Source organism: Tauraco erythrolophus, chromosome 5, assembly GCF_009769465.1.
Source record: "Tauraco erythrolophus isolate bTauEry1 chromosome 5, bTauEry1.pri, whole genome shotgun sequence".
Classification (NCBI taxonomy): Eukaryota; Metazoa; Chordata; class Aves; order Musophagiformes; family Musophagidae; genus Tauraco; species Tauraco erythrolophus.
The window spans coordinates 33,797,033-33,817,686 of NC_141469.1; the positions used below are offsets into that span (position 1 = coordinate 33,797,033).

Below are 20,654 nucleotides of genomic sequence, written 5' to 3' on the forward strand. Positions count from 1 at the left end.
TCCTCAACCAGCCCGGCGTTACGTGTGCTGTTTGCGGCCGCAGCCGCCTTCCTGATACCCTGGCATCTCGCTCCATCGGTTTCCCACACTCCCGCTTCCCATCCCCGCGTCCCTGGGTCCAAGCCGGGCGTGCGTTTGTACCGGTACTCCCTCCGCCTGCTGTAATGCCGCCAAGAGCACGAGCGGCTAAAGCTCGCCGGCCCTTGAGTCCATCCCAAAGGAACAGCAGCGTTACTCTGGAATACTTCCTACAGCATGAGCATCTTTTTGGTACAGCTCACGTTCTGTCATCTTCAGACAGCTCCAGAAGATACAGATATCCATCTTGGACAGTTCAGACAACTTCCACATCGCATCTTAAGTCTTTTGCCTCAATCCAGATGGATTGAATTGTCATTTTTCCTTTGTGCAACAGCTCTGTTATCTAACTCAAGGGAGATACCCGAGTTGCTGCAGCACCATCCTAAGCAGACCCACATTTTATCCTATTACCTATCCACCTGCAGCCGTTAGCTGTCCTTTTCTCAGCACTGCACTAAGGGTTTCACATTCCTTAACCTTGTTGAGCCAGGCTGCACTGCTCCTGGCCTTTGTCCGAGGCTGGTCCTGAATCACAGAACGAGGAGCAAGGACCAACTCGAAAACAGGGGTGGCTCTGCAAAAGCCGGGATAAATTATTTTCTCAAAAGTGCCAGCTGTTATCTCAGCTATTGTTTTCAACCTGTGAATTCCCATGTAATTCACGGATGCAGTGGTATTACACCAAACGAGGAACAAACAGCTCACTGTTTGAAAGTGTCTCAGCTTCATTTCCACCACCGCCAACTGACGACAGACACCTGCCACCCCACAGCCAGCGTCAGAGTGACTGACACAACGGCAAGTCAACACAGCTCCTGAAGAGCACTATGGCCTCCGCTCCGAACTCTTTGCTCCTAAGATACCCGAAGCAGTAAATTGTCACACATATCAAAAAACGTTTATGGAAAATTGCAGTTAGTAAACCAGAAAGAACCTCAGATCATGAGGAGGAGCAACCTGAGGTGGGCAATAGTATTCCTGTAGTGAATCTCTGTGGTTTCAGAGGCTGAAACTAGAACGATATTGCAGCTCTTCTGGACATAGGAAACAGCCATTTGTTGATCCGCAAAAAGAGGAGCTCAATCAACTACGCGTTCTACGAAACACCGACTGAGGGAGAGAGGGGCCTGGTGACGCGGGAAGACGCTTGTGTGGGTGAAAAGCAAAAGCAGGGTTTTACTCAAACCACGGCTGACCTACTGCAGTGCAGCAGGTACTCACCCCACAGCTGGCCACCCATTACACAGACTCTTGGTAGCAGTCACTGTTTCTAGGCTGCCACAATTGTAGGAGTACCTGAGGCTACTCAAGCAAGGTATGCACAAGCTTTAATTACATGGTATTTTTCCCACTGGCATTCCCACCTCATTCGGCATACAAGATAGGAACTGGACCTGGATTGCACAAGCAAACAGTTGTTTTTTCCTGGTTTTTGAGTCTGGCTGCTACCTAAATATTGCTTCAATGTTCCCTTCTGTTGCTTCATAGCTTTCTACTGCATGTCCATCTGCAATCTCTTGCTCTTTATTTTTGACGTGGTTTACCAGGTGACTTTAAGCTGATACACACCCAGCACGTCACTGCCCTCCCCTGTCCTTCTGGCCCCTCACCCCCTCTTTTTGTGCCACCGTAAGTAGCTGTGGGACTGTACAGGACACTAGATTGCGGAAATGACACTGCTGAAAACTAACCTTTTGTCTTGTTGGATTAGTTTGGTTACTCTGGTAATGCCTACTGTGGAGCAATGTAAATATGGAAGTAAAAGAAAGGAAAAGGAGCAAGCAGCAGGACTGTTTCTTTCAGAAGCTTAACTGAAACCAGCAGATCATGAAACCTGTGATGATCTTCAGGTCGGGGAAACTCGTTCTGATGATCTTTTAATGAAGGCTCTTACATATACAGTACAACTACGGCAACCAAAGAGAACTTAAGGAGTCTGACACCTCTGGCAAAGATCAGATTATGAGAAAAATTTAACAGGGAGTGAATACAGACTGCTGAGCTCAGATATTAAACTTTCAAAAAGCTCCTTAAGGGGTATATATGAGGGCTTTTTATGTGACTCCAAAACTAGTACCAAACTATTCTGAAATGCAGTTAATTAGTTACTGATCTGACAACCTGAGAAACCCAAGTTGCACACTCAACCAGCATGCTTTGCAGAAGCAATCTGGCAAGTCCTACAATTAATTAATCGTTCGAGAACCATCAGCCTTACTTTCTTTGCCCATCTCTCTATATATTTAATCTCTTACGTTATAGAAAGGATACCAGAGCAGAAGATAGCAGTGTGATGACAGGAGTTGACTGAAATGTAACGTTACATGCATGAAGTTTTATCTTCCACCAGGACACCCTTCTCACCTTTAGTACCACAGTTATCTCCTGTTCCATACGTAACAAATTAGGCTTGCTTGATCAATGTAAGATTAAGAGGCTATTATGGCCAGTTCACCTGAGGTAAACTTCGCACTACCTGTTTTAGGCATCAAATGCTCTGAACTTTCCACATTTTCCCCTGAAAAGCATCTACTTCTCTCTTCTGATTACAGGTGATGCGGAACTTGAGCTTGCAACTTTGGTCCCACTCCATCACGCTGAAGTTAAACAGATAAAATAATGCACACATCTTCCAAAAGGTTAACAGTAAGGAGAGAACTAGAAGCCACATACTCTGCTTTCCAGACCCGTGCTCCAGCCACCAGATTAATTTTAACAGTTTTTACATATATGTATTTTTATAGCATCGTATTTTGAACAACAGAGCCATCAAATTAAGGAACATTTAAAACCTAAGCCTAGACAAGGTTAGGTCTTCCAAGAAAGAATAAGTTTGCTGTTTTGGAGTCTGTCACCTCTAATTACACAACGTGCTATGGATCAGATGGTTCTCACTCTCAGGGTCCACATTTCATTTGTGCTATATGTAAATTATTTAAGTGCCCCCAGAGTGACATGCTTTATTAAAAAAGGGAGAAACGTAGAATAGTTTTCTGTATTTGAAGTACTCAAAGACAAAGCATACCTATGCTTAAGAACAGCTCTTTATTGTCAAGTGCGGGATCTGTGATCAGATTGTGCAGCATGCTCTTGCAAGTGACTCCAATGTGAGTCACAATAACAAAAAAACCAACCCTACTACTTAGAACACCAAAAAGGATGTAATTTAATCTGCATATACAAACACGTGCACAGTTTCCGTATATACGGATGCTATCTGATAAACAACAGTATCAAGCAAGTGGAAACACCTACAAGAAAGGCTTCGGCTTCCAGCAGGGCAAGCATCCAGTAAGTGCTAGAGCAAGGGAATACAAGCTAAACAGTTATTTTACTTTATTTTTATAAACATCTGCCAGGATAAAATATAATGAACACCTGCTGTCAGTGTATCCCTTAAATGTCACTTCCAGGGACCAGGATTACACTGGACACGGATTTCATGTAAAAATACAATTTTACGTAAACTGTATGTCCACTCACTGATCTCTCCACCTCAATTTTCCACATAGCCTCAGCACCATACCCTTCTAAATAACCTCCCAGCAACTTTTTCTTCCAATATTTCACATTACTGCTGATGTTGCAGAAGAAAACATATCTTTCCTATCTAGTCTCAAATAACATGCTCTTCAGCCGGGCTAGAGAGCGTGTCAGAACTGTCTCCCCCCATTTTAAGCAAGACGCAAAAATAAAAGGACTCTCCATGCCACATCAGCTTCATGCTGACACCATTCAGAAATGGCCAGAGTACCAGGATAACCCTGGGATATAGGAAAGGAGCCACAGGAGTATGGCATTTTATTTTGGAAGTTCTCAAATCAGTTGCAAATATGACCCCGAATACTTGCAATCTTCAAGACAGAGTAAAAGCCACCCAGGAATGCCATTTACTTTGCAATGTGCAACAACTCGTATTATTATGCCGTTCAGATACTCACTGCAGCACACAGTTACTATTTTTGTTTGCAAACAGCTGCCTATGTAGGGTAAGTAGGTGCAGGCTCGTATTAGCTACATGATTTCAGTACATTCACCAAACTAGTGTGAGAAAAGGTACTTCACTTGATACTTTTAACCACATTCCACTTCCCCTCTCTTTCAAATCCCTCTGCTAATTTTTACTCTGCTTCCTCATTAAAATCTGTGCATCTCTAAGGATCTCTGACCTTTTCAGGTTAGGTGCTTGTCTACCCTTAGAAATGATAGAAAAGCAAGGCGGTAAGCCTATTGCACTAAAGTCTCTGAGTGGTTTTCTATGTCCATTTTGCTTCTCTGATCCCTGAAATTATGCTTGAAACAGTTACTTGTGCCCATTTCTTACATATCTAATAAAAGCTTCTTTTGTACTCAAACTGATAGTGTGTTTCATATTATGTCTCATCATCTGTTCACACTGGTGGACTCCTGTGCATTCCGTGTTTAATTTTACAAAATACTGTATCAACATGTACATTTTCCTGAACAGAATCTTCTCTACAATCTAAGGTTCAGCTTTGAGAAGGGATTATAACTTTTCAAAGCCACACACAAATATAAACAAAACATATGAAGACAACACACCTTCATTGTCTAGCTTAAAGCGATCAATATTTCCAGCCTTTAATATTCATGAAACTATTTCCACTGAACTTTGTCATGCTAAAGAGAGAACATCTCAATAGAGCAAAAGAAAATGTTTATGTGGAAATTCCTAGCAGGCACAAAAACCGTGTAATAAAATCACGTAAAAAAAACGAGATCAAGTGTCCTCAGAGAGGGAGAACAAGAACATAAAATTCACATAAATATTTTCCCAGTCTTTCTTCAGAAAGATATTTAAAGAAAAAGTACCAGTCTGGGTTTTTAAAAATCCTTACATCTGGATCCTGAGGGTTTCCAGTAACACACATACAGTAACTCTATTCATTTTGCAGAGCCAAAGAACATCCGCTTTGTTTGTTGTTGCCAGTGAGCATGGCAAGAGCCTTTCAAACCTTCACCTCCTCCCCATTGTTTAATTTTAGATGAAGTCTGAGGCATAGAAACTGGAAGACAGACAGAAAACCTTTGGGTCAGGTTTCTTGGACGTTTGCTTCTGTTTAACACAAAAATAAAATACTGACGTCTAGCAAAGCTTTCTCAAATAATTTTACATTTTAGCAATGCAAATTCTAGCTTCTTGTTGGGAAAGACAATTCCACCACGATATTTAGAGGCTAACACACCTGTCTTTAAGGATTTATCTCCACCTTTGCTTCACAGTCATGTTTTGCCAAGTGTCTGTGCAATGCAACGTTCAAAAGTATTTGCCGCTATTTCCAGGCTTGCTCTCCACAGGCTTCTATTTTCATTCCAAAACCCATGGGAGGGGAAAAATAAATCCTAAAGCCTACTGTGTGTTGCTTGTCAGCATGCACAGTGGAAGATTACTACACTGAAAAAACTTACTGGGTACGTAAAGATGTAGGTGTTTAAGTATCTATCTATAAGCACTATCAGACACACAAACGCCAGCTGCATGGCAGATTCTCATTTAACAGCAAATGAGAATGAACTTCCCCCAATGTATCTGGTCTTCTGAAAAGTTGTCTTCCCCAGCCTCGAAATTTTGGGGGTAAGAGCAGCTGTGTACTTCATCCTCAAAAGTCAAGCATCTTCCCATCAACACGCAGCTTCCTGCGTTTAAAAATAATCTTGTGCCATGAGATTTATATTCCATCTAATGCTAAGCATCGACTTGGGCTACTAAATAACTGTTTCAATTCAGGCAGACAAACTTCACGATCTCACTGGACATCTTTAAGCTTCCTGCATTCCCCCTAAACATACCACTGGCATTGAAACAGACCCTTTCAGTAGCGACTAGCAGCTCACATTTTAACTACAATAACAATTAACAAAGCTTATACTTCTATCTATTTAATATCTTTTTTTCCAGAAAACTGATACCTATCCTTAACATCGCCTGTTAGACCTATTTAGGATCTCTCCAGCTTCCAGGGCTTTTGACCAAGACAATTTATGAGGAGTTTTAGTGAGTGATAAAACTCAAATAAAAGCTTTCAAACTTGAAAAGGGGAAAAAACCCTCCCTCTCACTTCTTTTTGAAAATACTTGGTGGCTTGTCACAACTGTTAAACTGATACTCTCAGCCTGCTATTTTCTATTAGCCTAATGTTCATAGCACATTCTGTCTTCTCACATGTTCGTAACAGAAGGGAAGAAGTTCTGAGAGCATCAAAAGCAGCACTTCAGCAGCTAGGCTCTGCTAGATGATGATACCTACACCTGGGTCATATTACATCCTTCTTTTATTATTAAAATACACAGAAACAATCCTTCTGCCATTGTATTAAATTACCCTTTCATGTACCATGGATGAAAGCTATTACTTTTGCTTTATCTGTTTAAATATGATAGTAGATTTGTTTGAGGCAGGTAATTTTCAAGTCAGGACAAGGGCAATGCATTATTTTTGGAGTACTAGAGCCTCGTGGAATTGCTGAATAATCTAGTACATTTCTTCTCAATGAAAAAAAAAAGATATTTTAGGACTTCATCAGTGACAGAACAGGTTTCCTTTCTTTACTTTACTTTTATTTATTTTCACAAAAATTTGATGCCCTGTACATATGATTATAATAAGATAAAAATTTTTTTAATTGGATCAGAAGGAAAGACATGAAATAGCAGTGAGTTAAGGCAACTTGCAAGTTTTGAGTTATAATTCTTGAGTTATAATTTCTTAAGTGGGAAATTAGAGACACACCTTTATTTCTAGAGATTGCAACAAGAGTAAGCATAGGTTAGTTTTAAACTAACTACAGTAACTACTCCTTTTTGCACTGCAATTGCACTTTTGTTTCTTTATTCTTAAAAAAAGGAACTCAGATACACCATGACAGATCTAAATCCTGCCTTTTCTGAAGGCTGACAAGTAAAAATGGACCCAGAGGAGGAGAATACAGGAAGTGACTCATTTACACCCTCGGACTTCTACTGCGGAACAGAAAAAAATGCACTAGACAGTTTATGACCTCAAACGCTTTAAAGTGTGAATGAAGTCTACATGCAAACACTCACCCCACAATTAACAGCTGTATCCATTAGTCACAGTGATATATCCAGTGACCTACCCAAAGTCAAACTCAGTATGAGCAGAAGACAATGCTTTATCCAAAATTGTAGATCTAGCTCCTGCCAGAATCAGCAGCCAGCTTGAACCAACCACTTCCTCTTCAAAAGGCCTCGAATCATCCATCTGAATACAGTGTAAAGCACGGTTAGGACAGAAAAGCTCAGTATTTTTAGACAACTGCCACCCATCAGCAGAAGGCAAGAGGAAGCAGAACACACTGCAGCAGTGAGCCACGCTGCGCAGCTTCCCATCCGGAGTGCTCTTGCACATGGAGCTCCATGAGAATCTACACACTTCAGCAGTCCGTGGACTTTTCTCTAGTTGGGTTTTTTTTTGTCCTGGATAAAACACACTGCTCTCAACAGGAGTTCTTATCACTGTCTGCCTAAGGCAAGGTTTGTAGTAATCTATTTTAGTATTTCTTGCTGGGTGCTGTTGCTCTGCAACTCTTTGCCACCTAATAGGTAAAATCCAAAAACCAGGCTTTGAGTGAAGTGATTTTATTAACCAATTAGGATTATGGCTTAAAAAAAAAAAAAAGAAAAAAAGAAAAATGATCAAGTGAGTATTGATGTGAACAAAAATTGACCCAAATTAACTTGCAAAGGTTTTTCCTTGAGTACTGTTATAAACTTAAGTATTCATCCCATAAAAAAGCATCACCTATGAGCTAAGCGATGTATTTAACTATTTGAGAGCTCATTTTCACTTTATCATATGCTGCAGAGTAAGCCCCTTAAGTAAAATTGATTTTAATTGACTGGAATGTTGATCCTACATATAGTCATGATCTAACTATTACAGAAAAACATAGCTGGTAAATCATGCTGATTTATTTCCTGTCAGCGCATCACTCCTTAAAAAAAGCCTGCTGTGTTCCAGCTGAAGACAGTGCAGTTGCGAAATTTTATCACCGGTACCGAAACAGAATGACACTTTTCCATCTCCCCCTCTCCTCCAAAGAACCAAATATAGGAATGACTGGAGAAAAAAAACCAAACAAAAACCATCACAACAGGCGTGTTACCCACAGCTGCACACAAACGCCTGTGGTTTTCCACTGCATCTGAGGTGGGCAGGCTGCTTTCATCTTTGGTGGTGGCTTCATGGCTAGAATCCAACTCTCCAGCAATTTGTTTATTTGAATCCTTATCCTTACGGGAAAAAAAAAAGAAAAAAGTCTCCCCGCCCCTTCTCGAAAGCACACTATGGTTTTCAGAACAAAAATCCTCATAAGTTTGGGAAGATGACAATCCTTCAGTTAAAAAAAAAATCATAGCTACTTTTTATTATTAAGGAATTGCCATTAGAAATTCTAAATATTCTGATACAGAATGCCAGCAAATGGGATCATAAAATATTTAGACTCAAATTTATGAGTAAAGATTGTTTTGAAAGGCCTCAAGTGTTATATGTACTGAATTTTACTGGTACTGAAACTCAAAGAAAATGAAGATGCTCCATTGAGCTCTTACTGGAATTCATATAGTCAAAGTTAAATTGAACAGTCTTCACAGAGTCACTGCACATTTGGAAGGGTAAAAACTTCTGCACTGATTAAAAAACTGATCTTCATATTACAAGAAAAAAAAAGACGACATACACTAAAAAAAATTTCATCTAAGCTGCTCCTTTGGGGAAGACACTGTAACATGTCTCTAGGATATACCTAAAATTTGACTTTTCTCTATATGCATGAACTTCTTAATACACAAGATCTTGACTGGCCAGTTGCAACCAAGTTCTGTGAAGACTAGTCATATGAGAGGAGAAAAATCAAAGGATATGCACAGAACAACGTTAGCTCTTCTTGAAATTTTCAAGGCATTTAGTTTTCAAGAGTATTCACTAATAAAACCACTGCAGGGTCGGCAGAGGAAGAAGTTGCAAACATACGTTATTTACATCTGCTGTTCTTGCCAATCCTGAAAAGAGCTCCTGAAAGAAACAGTGGCTGCAAAGCCTAGCTCGGCTGTACAGTCCATGGGAAGGGAAGAGAATTTAATGTCAGTTATTTCTCTCAGTGAAGCACTGTCATCTGACTTCCAATGCATTTTCACACATCAATTATAAAAGCAACTGACAAAACCAGTTCTGCTCAAGCAGGATTCCTGAAGATAATTGATACCAAAAATTAATCATGCAAACCTCCATTGTAAATGTACTTCCAGCTTCAGACGAGATTACTTGTTCTGACAGCTTTTAAGCTTTAAAACATTTAACTGGATAAAACCTGAATAAAACCTTTTGGTGACAATGCAAAGCAACCCAACCTTAGCCTATGCCAATACGGATTCTTTATCAAAAGAAATATTAATGTATACTGTCAGCAGTAAAAGTAGGCCAATCACCATCTTAGCTAGAGCGACTTTAATTCTCACATTGTTCAAATAGACCATGACGCTATGTCTCACATATACTAGTTGAACAAGTTAGAAGTTTTTACAGGACTCAAGAGAATGCTTATGTGCTCAAAAACCTGTCTGACCATTCTTTTGGTCAGACAGAAAAAATGCTACTGCTCCACACAAATTGTGTCTGGCCTCCGTTGTATATGTACAGCCATCTCCAGCTGTGGTATACCAACATTCAACTTGGGAACCGCAACCGAAGTTTGAGAGTCTGGAGTTTTCATTATGTATTTATTAAGCAGTAGCCGAGAAGGAAACAATAGCTGCTTATATGTTTAACAACAATCTTTAGCCCTTCACAGTTCAATTACTTCCACCATACCCCCCCGCTTTCATGCTTTACATAAACACATACTTTACAATTGCATTCTTTCTTGCAAATTTCTTTCAATCCCAGATGAGATTATTATGGCAAAAGTATCAGAACAACGTACAACATACATGTATTTAAAGATTATTCCCTTCATATATGTTTAAAAAAGTGTGTACAGAAACATCTTTATCTTTCAGAAGACTAAGTTTGCAGTTAATTTTGAGGGGGGGGGGAAAGAGGTATCAAAAGATGGAACACTGAACACAGCAATGAACTCACTATAGGAACCTACAGCCAAATCAACAGGACAGTCACAGGGCTCTAATTAGTGATCTGGCACAAAGGATTTCTTTGATGTCTGTCCAGAAGCAAGAGAAGATGACATGAGAAAGGATTGCTTGGTAGCTCAGCCACCTTAGCTCCTGTGCACAAAGAGCTTCATACCAAGCAGGTACAATCAGATGGATTCCCCTAGGTATGTGAAACTTGAGGACAGATACAAATGATAACTGTAGCTACTACCACGATCAGGCTATTTTGTGGCATCTTAGATAATCCAAAGGACCTTCAATAGTCTAAACAAGTTACATGCAACTTTTTTTTTTCCCCAAGATAAGAAACCTTAATTGAGTAAAAATCATCATGAAGAATTTACCACCTTTTCTCTATGTTGCCTTTCAGAATTAATCTCGACCAAGATTTTGCTAATAGAAACACTACTCAAGAGCCTCTGTAGTCAGGCAGGTTAAGCCTCCTACCATCTATGGGCTGACGAGTATTTTACCACACAGACCATAACATCACCGTGAACAGACAATTTAGAGGAAGACCTGGACTCCATGGTATGAATACATTTGGTTTTTTTCTCCTTGAAAAGAATCAGTAAGTCAAGCCCCAGTAGCCAGAGAACAGAAAAGCTCTTGCCCAATAAGCAACTCCTGTTTCAAGTACCAGCCCTGACAGAGGTAGAAAATGGAACAGGAGGGACAGGGCCAAGCTCAAAAGGAAGGCAGTCTGCATCTCCACCCTTTCCCAAACTCAAGACATCTAAAGTAACAGACTCTCAGAAAACTGAGAAGTTTCTGCCACTAGTAAATAGGCATGAAACCCTTTAACCGGGCACTGAGTATCTCTCCAGTACAAACCCAGAGGCAGCTAACTGATGAAAAGTTAGTTACAAGGGCACGCCAACGCACAGCTCTTTTGTTCATCCTGTCAGCAGCACAAAACATTGGAAGTAAGTCTGTCAGAGTACTGAATCCTATGAATGAAGTCAGAAAATCCTGCGCATACGGAAGACGGAAGGCATAAAGCATACCACGGGAAGGAAGCAATACCCATGATAACTGTGGGCAGCAGCACATGAGCAATGTCTAATTACTTCTCATCGAGTCTGTACAAGCTTAGTTATGTAATACAATCAGAAATTCATGGCACAGAGTGACAGGTGACTGCTGCTACCAATCACTGTGTTAGCTCAAGAGATCAGCAGACAGCACGGTTAAAAACTTTGCTGATTACTCATGATGTCAAAAAAACTGACTCTCCCTTTTCTCTCTCCAGTTTGGTTTTCTTGAAGTATATAGGAAGTTACACACAATGCTATGTTAAAAGAATACTTAGATTTTCAATTAGTTCTTTCTGTCTAGGTGGCATTTCCCACTCGGACTGTGTGCCCTACACACTTCACTCAATATGCAGAGCTGATACCGCTCAATTAACAATTATGATGTTGCCATCATTGTTCAGGGTCTCACAGCTGCCTGCACAGTTCTCAAGACCCAGCTCCCACACTGATAAGTTCATGTAAGTGTTTCACAATGTTTTCCATGTCTCTTTGCATAAGACCATATGGCATTCAGGTCATGAAACATCAGTGGATCAAGATATGGAGTCTCAAGCTCCAAAACAGTTACCAACTGTGCATCCCCAAACAATTGGCTTCTCAGGGCACCTAGCGTTTATAGTGAATTTCATACAACACAAGTGTGAATCCCATTGCACTGAGATTTAAGGAAGGTCCCAGAATCACAGAATGTTAGGGATTGGAAGGGACCTCTAAGGATCCAGCACTTCTGGAAAGAAAAATAAATTAAAAAAAAAACCAAGTCCAATTTCAAGTAAAGCATACATAAAGCACAGATAATTAACAGCCACCAAATCATTTACTAGGACACTAACCATTTACTTTGATCACAGCCATCTTCTTTCCCAACTCCCACGTTTCACTGCATACCTCCAAATTCTTTAATACATGAGATAAAGGTCTTCCAAGCACCTACTCTTCTGGCCTTACAAACAAAATACATACTTCAAGGTAGAAAAAGACCCAGAGCACTTGTTCTTCTGGCCTGGTACCCTTTTTTCCAGAAAGGAGAAGGAATTGATGTTGGCCAACAGGCATCATCGCAATAGCCATATGCTTTCACCTCCTCCACTTACACATATGCAAGTTCTTTAGGCAGAAATCAAAAGGCTAAAAGCATGCCTCTAAACGGGCAAGAAACTCTGCAATGCAAGTGCTACTTCATCATTGTCAAAGCAACCTGTGAGGGGTAACCTAAATTGGAATGTGCTTTTGGGTGCTGGTGAGGCTGGATTAGTGAATTACAGAATTACCCATGTCTCAGAAATTCTACATGTCAAAAATAGGTTCAAGAAAGCCTCAAATAAATTTAGAAGGATTAGTTATTGTTATCCAAGAGTCATTGGATACCATTGTTTCAGACTTGCAGTCTTGCCAGAAACTCACTAATGGCTGGATGCCATATCACATAATTCTTTAATAGTTACTTTTTTCTAACAAATTTAAACACAAGCATTCAAAGTTGTAATGTTCTAGGAACACTGAATACTCATGATGCAAGATAGTTTGGATCTAAAGGAAAAACATTCATAGAACAAGCAACAACCATAAATAATGTTAATAAATTATTTACCCACCTATCAAAGAATAGATGACTACAACAAAATACACTGCTAAGTGTCAGAGTGCTGCGATTAAGTCTCTTCAACTGTGTCATCAAAAAATCTTTGGTGAACACTCCAGAACCGTTCATTGTATCAAGACAAGCTGTAAGTAAGTCTGAATGGTTGATCAGTGACAACTTCAAAAGGGTGCTCGAACTTAACAGCCTAGCTACAGCTAAGAACAGTCACGGGACACCTGGATTTCCAGAGCACTTGACCCTAAATGTAGCAGCACAGTCCTCCAAATCAGCATTCTCATTTCACACACAGCAACTGGTTTTGAAGTTCTAACTGCATGGTCTCTCTCCATGCAAACCTTCCTATTCCCACGGTGGTTTGAACAAGGAAGTGAGAACTAAATGAAATAAAACAAAATCCCCAAACAAACAAAATGCCTATATGCAATCCAAAAATTTCAGACCGAGTAAGACAGATTGAAAGAGGATGTCATCTTCTCACTGAAAGGGCAGCTCAAACTACTGACCACATAGTTGAATTTCACAAGATTTTTTCCCCCTTGGGAAGGTAGGTTATTGGATTCACTAGCAACATGCTTGGGTTTATTTGCTGTAGAACCAGTCCTCTTAAATGTTATTTTGTCAACAATGTTATAATGCTGCAGCTTGAGAGGTGATACGTGAGAGGTGATATGCAAAGAGGGAGAAAAGCAGTTTTTGCTGCGTTTTATTCTCTTATGACACACTAAGGAAGGTCTGAAAATAATTTTGTATAACCCTCTCCTGCCCTCAAAAACAGCTGCTAAAATTTGACAAATCATGCATCTAACTACTGGCAAATATAAGCATAACATAAAAAAACAATGCCAAAACTAGTTGAGCAGCAATGACGACAGGGAGAAATCTAATTTCTTTGGTGTTTCTGATGCTTTTAAAGTTTTTCTCTATTCATGGAACCACTTCAATAAACAATTTCAGTACACACTCCCTTTTGAACTATACTGTACACACAAAAAAATTATTCCATTCACTTATCTTGAACTGTATTATATTGTTTCAACATTCAAGTCAGTAATCATTTTCATCAAGGCCCACACATGGAAAATTTCAGCTCCAAACAGCAAATACTTCAGAACACATGGAATGGGTGATACCAGCATTCCAACACAAGTTTCTGGCACTCTACCACATCCACTCTACCTTGAATTTTTGTATTTTTAATTATTATTTAAGCACAAATAAGTCAAAGCCCAGCAGACCACAATTTCCCCTCAAACAGCATGGGTCTACGACACAAAGGCCACAAACCAGTGAAAGCTGGAACGAGATAAAGAAAACAGAAAGACTTTCAAAATATCCACTAAGCTTGATTATAAAAAACAAATATACATTCATATACTTTGAATCTTCACATGAAATGCTTTATACCAAAGTGGTACGTATCTTCATGGAGTATTCCATGTAATGACCATGCAGAACACATTCTTTTGAACACCACTTATAATAGAAGTAAAATTTCAATGAAGAAACTTCTTTGATACTGTCCAAGAAATTGTGTGCAACTTAAACAAGCAGGCTTCACAGGTTAAACTTAACTGGCTTTTACATTAACCATTAATCCTAACAAAGAATTAAACAAATACCTTTTGCATTTTCTTTGGATATTTCTGTGAGTTTTCTCTGAGAGGTACTTTTCCAAACAACTTCCATCCCACATCATTTTGTTTTTCAAATCTTGCACTTTGCCTTCTGGCAAACAAATTCCTATAAAGAAAAAGTTTGATTAAGAAAAAGCATTGATTAATTATAATAAACAGAAGGATAGCCAATTTGCTAACCTTATGTATTCCTATCACATATTCCAGCTCCTCCTATGGTTGTGCTGGCAGGCACTGTTTCCCATCCTCAAGAGGTACGCTATGCAGTATTATCACCATACTAAGCAACGGACATGGTTAAATAAGAATTTTTAATCTACTAAAAAAAATTCATTTGTAACTTTCTAAAAGTAGCCTTTTTTAGCCTCCCTCTAGATCATTTAGCCTCACTCTTTTAAAGTAAGACTAAGACACTAAATCTCCTTCTGCATAAACATTCTCCACCTGCCTGTTACAACACACTACCACCAAAAATCACAAAAAAGTTGCAGACATAGTAGCCTTTTACTGTATGTGATCTGCTTTCGTAAAATATTATTTTTCCTGAATAACCTTAAAAGCAACTATCAAAGCACTTCAGTTCTGAAGTTGCTCTAAAACGTCTCACATTAACCAGCTTAAACACTGCAGTAACAGTCAAAGCTAGACACAAAGCCACAGGAAGTTATCTTATTATTACTGACATGCCTCGTTTTCAGTCATGAAGCGATATGCTAGACTTGCGTCCTCTCACCACAACTATGTCTTTCCAAAACTGGACGTATGGTACAGACCAGTCTTCATGCTTTTGGTGGCTCTCAGCTCCACCAAGGGCACAACAGATGTTCTACACCCATGGCATGTCTGGATTATTAAAGTAACAGATTTTCTTTTGTCCTCCTGTCTAGTTCAGCAAATACTCAAATATGTCCAGATTAGTTCAATTATTTACACACCTTCTGGTAGGTTTTTCTGGGAACTTGATTATAGGCTTTCACTGCCTCATTTAAAAGAAAACAAAAACCACACAATTCCACTGAGACAAAACCATTTTTGCTACTTCAATCAGCAGGCAGCTATAGCACCTTCATACCACAGATGCTTCCAGTCTGGCCTTCCTGCTTTTCCTTACTTACAGTTACTACCTCAGTGCCCAGTGGGTTGACCCAGCAAGTACAGATTGTTTCTTATCCCTAAAGTATGGCAGTTTGAGAAATAAAACTATATTGAGCTTCATGTTCTAAAAGGGCTAAATATATATCTGCAATAGGAACAATCTGGACAAAAAAGTTGTTTTTCCTGGTCACTTTGGATCAGCTACATGAACAATATCATAAATACACCAACACAGATAATACTGCTTGGAAAACAGAAGAAATGTTTAATATGAGGAAAATAATAAAGGCACAAACGTCAGAGTGCGCTGGAATGTATTACAAGGTTAATAGGGTGCACTGCCATCCTTAAATATGCATATATTCACACAAATGATCACATGCTTCTATATCACAAGGGTACAGTTACCTTGAAACCCAAACCAGGAACAGATTATCATATTAAAAGATAAGAACAAAGTGTTTAGGTACAGAAATCACACAAGTCAATAACAACCGATGTCAAAGCTAAGCAGTAACTATACTTCTACAAACCCCTTTTGATTTTCCCCTACCCCACCTCATACAAAATAAAAAAAACAGTATAAAGATGTAGGGGGAAAAACTTACAGGGAAAGCACTAAAGAAGAACAACATAGAAAACGTAGAAACATACTGCCATGTTTTCCCTCTCTCCACTTTTTTCAAAGCATGAAATTACAACTCTATAGGTAAACTATTGGATCAAAACCAAAGATTTGCTTTGCCTCTACAGCTAGCATACTCCATTTCAGTTATGAAGCTCTCCTGTAGCTCATCGTTACAGCTGTAACACTACTTAGAGATTTGTAAGCTAAACCAGGCATTAATCAGCAAGTTTGACTACACTGCTACCCCTACAACTGCTAGTGCTGGGAAAAAGAGACCATCATAAAACAAACTTCCAGTAAAGGTATCTCAGTTGAATCTGCTTTCTTTTCACCAGTAATTCCTTCACCTTAGCAATGTTAAGAATCCATTCTGTTTGAGTGTTTAGTACCCTGGAGAGCTTCTGCATGTGATTTTCTTCTTACCCCTGACTAAGTTCATAGCACGTAGTGCAAGGCAGTCTGAGATGATGGATGTATAGAATCATTCAGTATGGCTACCGGGGAAATAAATCGTAAAGAGAGGTAGGCATGAAATTATTTTATCTTATGCTTAGTTAATTTAAAATGGAGAAATATCAAGCAAGTTCTAAAATATATCTAAGAACAAAAAAAAACATTACAGGAATAACACCATCAAAACCACTGCAGGTAAATAGGATACACAATGAAAGACAGGCTGGCTGTTCCTGCAAAAGGTCTTATTTCAGGTTGTTACTACTTCAGGAACAAGCAAACTAAATTCCAGGTTACATACTGTCTTTGGAGAAAACAAGAACTTCTAGCATCAGGGACACCTGAAAGAACCCCACAAGACGTCCTGTGCACATTTAAATTCTCTTTTGCAAGTAAAAGGCTTTAACCACAGTTCATCAGTGCTGCAGTAACATGAAAATTAAAGGACTAATAGGCAATTTTCTCTCCCTATCTATCCACATAAGAGGTTGCTAGCACAGGCATACACAAGCATCAATCCCCTCAGTCTCCTCTGAGGGATTTTAAGAGCAGCAGCAGGTCTTTCTCCTCAGAGCAAAATAAAGATGAATTGGAATGATAAAGTACAACAGCTCTCTGCTGCAAGTGCCTGCATAACCCTGAAAAGTCAATCTCACATACTTGCTTTCAATTCAGTTCCACAACCCTAACTATCTGTTTTCCCTTTGGAGGGAGCATCGTAACAAGTAATCTGTTCTACAGCTTATCTAGCAGATGGCACAGCACGTCCTCAGCTCACTCTTCTCTGTTGGCATGATTGCCACTGTACATTCTAGGGCACCAGGCATCTCTTCCTCTCTTTGCGCTATGTCAGGGATTTCCAGTTCACTTTTTTTTTTAAATTTAAAATATATATTGAACTGAAAGCACCAGGCATGGTCAATATACCATTCCCATTCTGTATAGAGCAACTTACTCTTCTTTTCCTTTTTTCCCTGCTCTCTGTCTGTGCCTAAGTCCTGATGTTTTGCTGGTGCCCACACTCTTTATGCACTCCAAAAAGTCTCAAAATCTCCCAAAAGGCATAACACCATCAGAAGCCACAAACTGGCACAATCAGATGTAGAACTGCTAACTACAACCTGTTCCTGCTTTGACTCTGACTGAGGACACACAGCATTGTTAAACTCTGACCTGCCCCAGACTGGAACAAGCCAAAGGTAAACCACATGACAGTTGAGCTGGCATGGGAGGAGCAAAGAGATGCTGCTCCCTTTGCATCTAATTTTAGAAAACTTAAGGGGAAAAAAAACCCAAAACACTATGGAACCTTTTCTGGTCTGATTTCTGCAGAGTTTTGCAACACCACAGGGTCCTGATAAAGCCACTACTTGAGACTTCTGGACTGAAAGCAGACTCTTAAACGATGCAACTCCGTTAGAAGGAAGTAATGATTTCTGCATATATATATATTCCACTCTAAAGGTAACTTAAGATGATCGTACCTAATAGAAAATACAAGGTTAACAAGGAGCAAAAATTCTCTATTTGAAAAAAAAAAACAAACACAAATAGATTTTCACCCCAAAGACAAGCTCAGAAATCCTAGGGTAAAAGATCTCAAAGTTTAATTACAAGTGTTTTAAGATATAAAAAATTAATTTAAGATCTTCAATGTAAAAATGCTAACATGTCTGGAAATAAAAGAATACATGTTGATTATTATCTCAGTCTCATTGTCCTCTTCACAACCATCAGAGCACATCATGCTGATTTACAACAGGGATATTAACAGGAATATCTGATGTCTGCAGTATCATTAGGTGGAGCCATTGAAGTGTCATGAGTTACATTCGCATTCCTATTGAACACGTTAACGCTTTCACACTAAGCGGCTGCGGCTGCTTATTTTAGGAAAACCAGACACAGAAGTTAAATAGAGATCACTTTTCAAACAGAAAATTACTTTTGCACAGTCCCCTTAAAAACAACATTTGGCACCAAACAGCTGTTTAACCTTGTTATTTTAATTGAGCTGTGGAGAGGAATTACCTGCCTGAAGAGAATTTAATTCTAACTCCAGAGTTAACATTTACACACATAGCATCCTGAGATACAGGAGAGAAACCAAACAACCTCTTGCTTGAACATGCACACACTACATACACCATTATTGTATACTGATCTGCCCAACTGCCTTTTTTGTGGGGAAAGGAGGAAGTTAGTACTAATAGATTAAGTCCAATAGTGTCAGGAAATACTTATTTTTTTTTTAAATAAAACGTAAGAACTACTTCATATTGGTTCTACAAGCACTGCTGAGACAAGCTTACTGAATAGTTGCCATACAAACATACTGCACATTCATATATTGCCAGTATTTATGTAGCCTTGCGTGCTGTCATGGTCAGGCTGAAATCTCAATCAAATTAAAAAAAAAAAAATTAAAAAAATCAGAACCACATCAACAAAAAGTAATCAAGCCAAATCTATCCATATAGCATCTCTTACAGCTTTTCCAGCTTATGCTTTTGAACAAAGTCCTGCATCACCACCAAAGCAGGAAGGTTATCTAGTTCAGTCCAATTCTCTTTTTAAAAAGACAGGAAGCCTGTAACACAACTGCCAGTAACTACAGCCTCATGACGAGTTCACAGAGCCGCTCCACAAGCTTTCAAGTATTCACTTCTTTCACGTTAGCTGCTTATGTGAAGTCACCTCTGACAAGGTCATCCCTCCCCACCTCAGTATACAAATCCACCCACTAAAAGGAGCAGAGACAGTGCTGCAATGGTTTCCGTTGCCAGTTTACTCCAGATCTTAAAGTCTGCCGTAAACCTCCTCCTTCAAAAGTCTCAAAGTCTTCTCTAGCCAGGCGGACTTAATACTGTGCCCCTTTAGATACCTCTAGTTCAGTGCGACCCAACTCATTTGAGTTTGAGAAACAACTCATTTGTTTCTCTGGCAAATGCCACTCAAACAGAGGGGAAAAAAGGATGGGCTCCAACACCCCAGGTGCCAGAGGGTGGAGTCCAGCCTGGTGGACACACATACACCCACTGACACCTGTTGGCGCACACACCCCCACACACCTGGACTTCCAGGCAACACACAGTATTTTACTTTATTTTTCCCCAAAACTCCAAGATATACCAGTTGTCTGAAATAAAAGGGTACAGGACCTTAGGAGTTTTCATGATTAGAGTCTTTGGGTTCTCCAGACAATCTGAAACTGACGATTTAAATTTTTAATTTACTGATTTTGATGTTACTATTTTGACATGGCTCCTTAGATGATGTTCCAAAGGCTGCAGTATTCAAGCTACTGGCATGCAGCATGGAATGATAGTTGTAAGCAAAACAAAAGTGAGATGGCATGTGCTGCTTTGTAGCAGACTAACACTGACCTAGCATAGAGATTATATTTGCAAATAAATGTGTTCCTTACTCTTAAAAAGACAGTTGCTGTAAAGAAACGCACCAGAATTAACTAGAAACTGACTCAATTCATGCAGATTGATGTAATTTTTTTATCTGCATTTACTCAAAACTAATTAGCAATTGCAAGCATATTTTTGTTACAAGTGTTAAAAACACATAAAACATTTCCTGTTCAAGATGCATGCTCACATTCAAATTTTAATTAGTCTTTAATTTAAGAAGATTATTTTCAGAAGACAAAACAATTGGAATAGTCATGCGAATTAACAACTGAAAGGACTTACCAGTCTCTGAGTAGAGCAGATGAAAAATAAGGACAGTGGAGAAAGTTCAAAAGGTTCAGGTTTTGTAGAACAAAATTATCTTGAAAAACAATTTCAACTGAGAATCAGACTCGTATGTATTCTTAAGAAGCAGGAAAGAAACAGAGGTGAATTCATTTCAGCTGCTTCTGGAGGAAGAACCTGGAACTTCCTGGTAACTCTAAACTAGACGTGGAGAGAGCACTCAGGTCCTGAGCCCCTCAGCCTATGCAAAGGCAGTCACGC

The 20,654-nt window shown here is 39.3% G+C and overlaps 1 protein-coding gene across 1 annotated transcript in view; it reads right to left on the bottom strand.

Annotated features, from left to right (window-relative positions):
- Window positions 1-20,654, bottom strand: part of TBC1D14 (TBC1 domain family member 14) — a 77,573-nt gene that overhangs the window by 39,664 nt on the left and 17,255 nt on the right. The window contains 1 exon segment of the mRNA XM_086611733.1: window positions 14,496-14,616. Coding sequence (XP_086467859.1) covers window positions 14,496-14,616 — 121 coding nt within the window.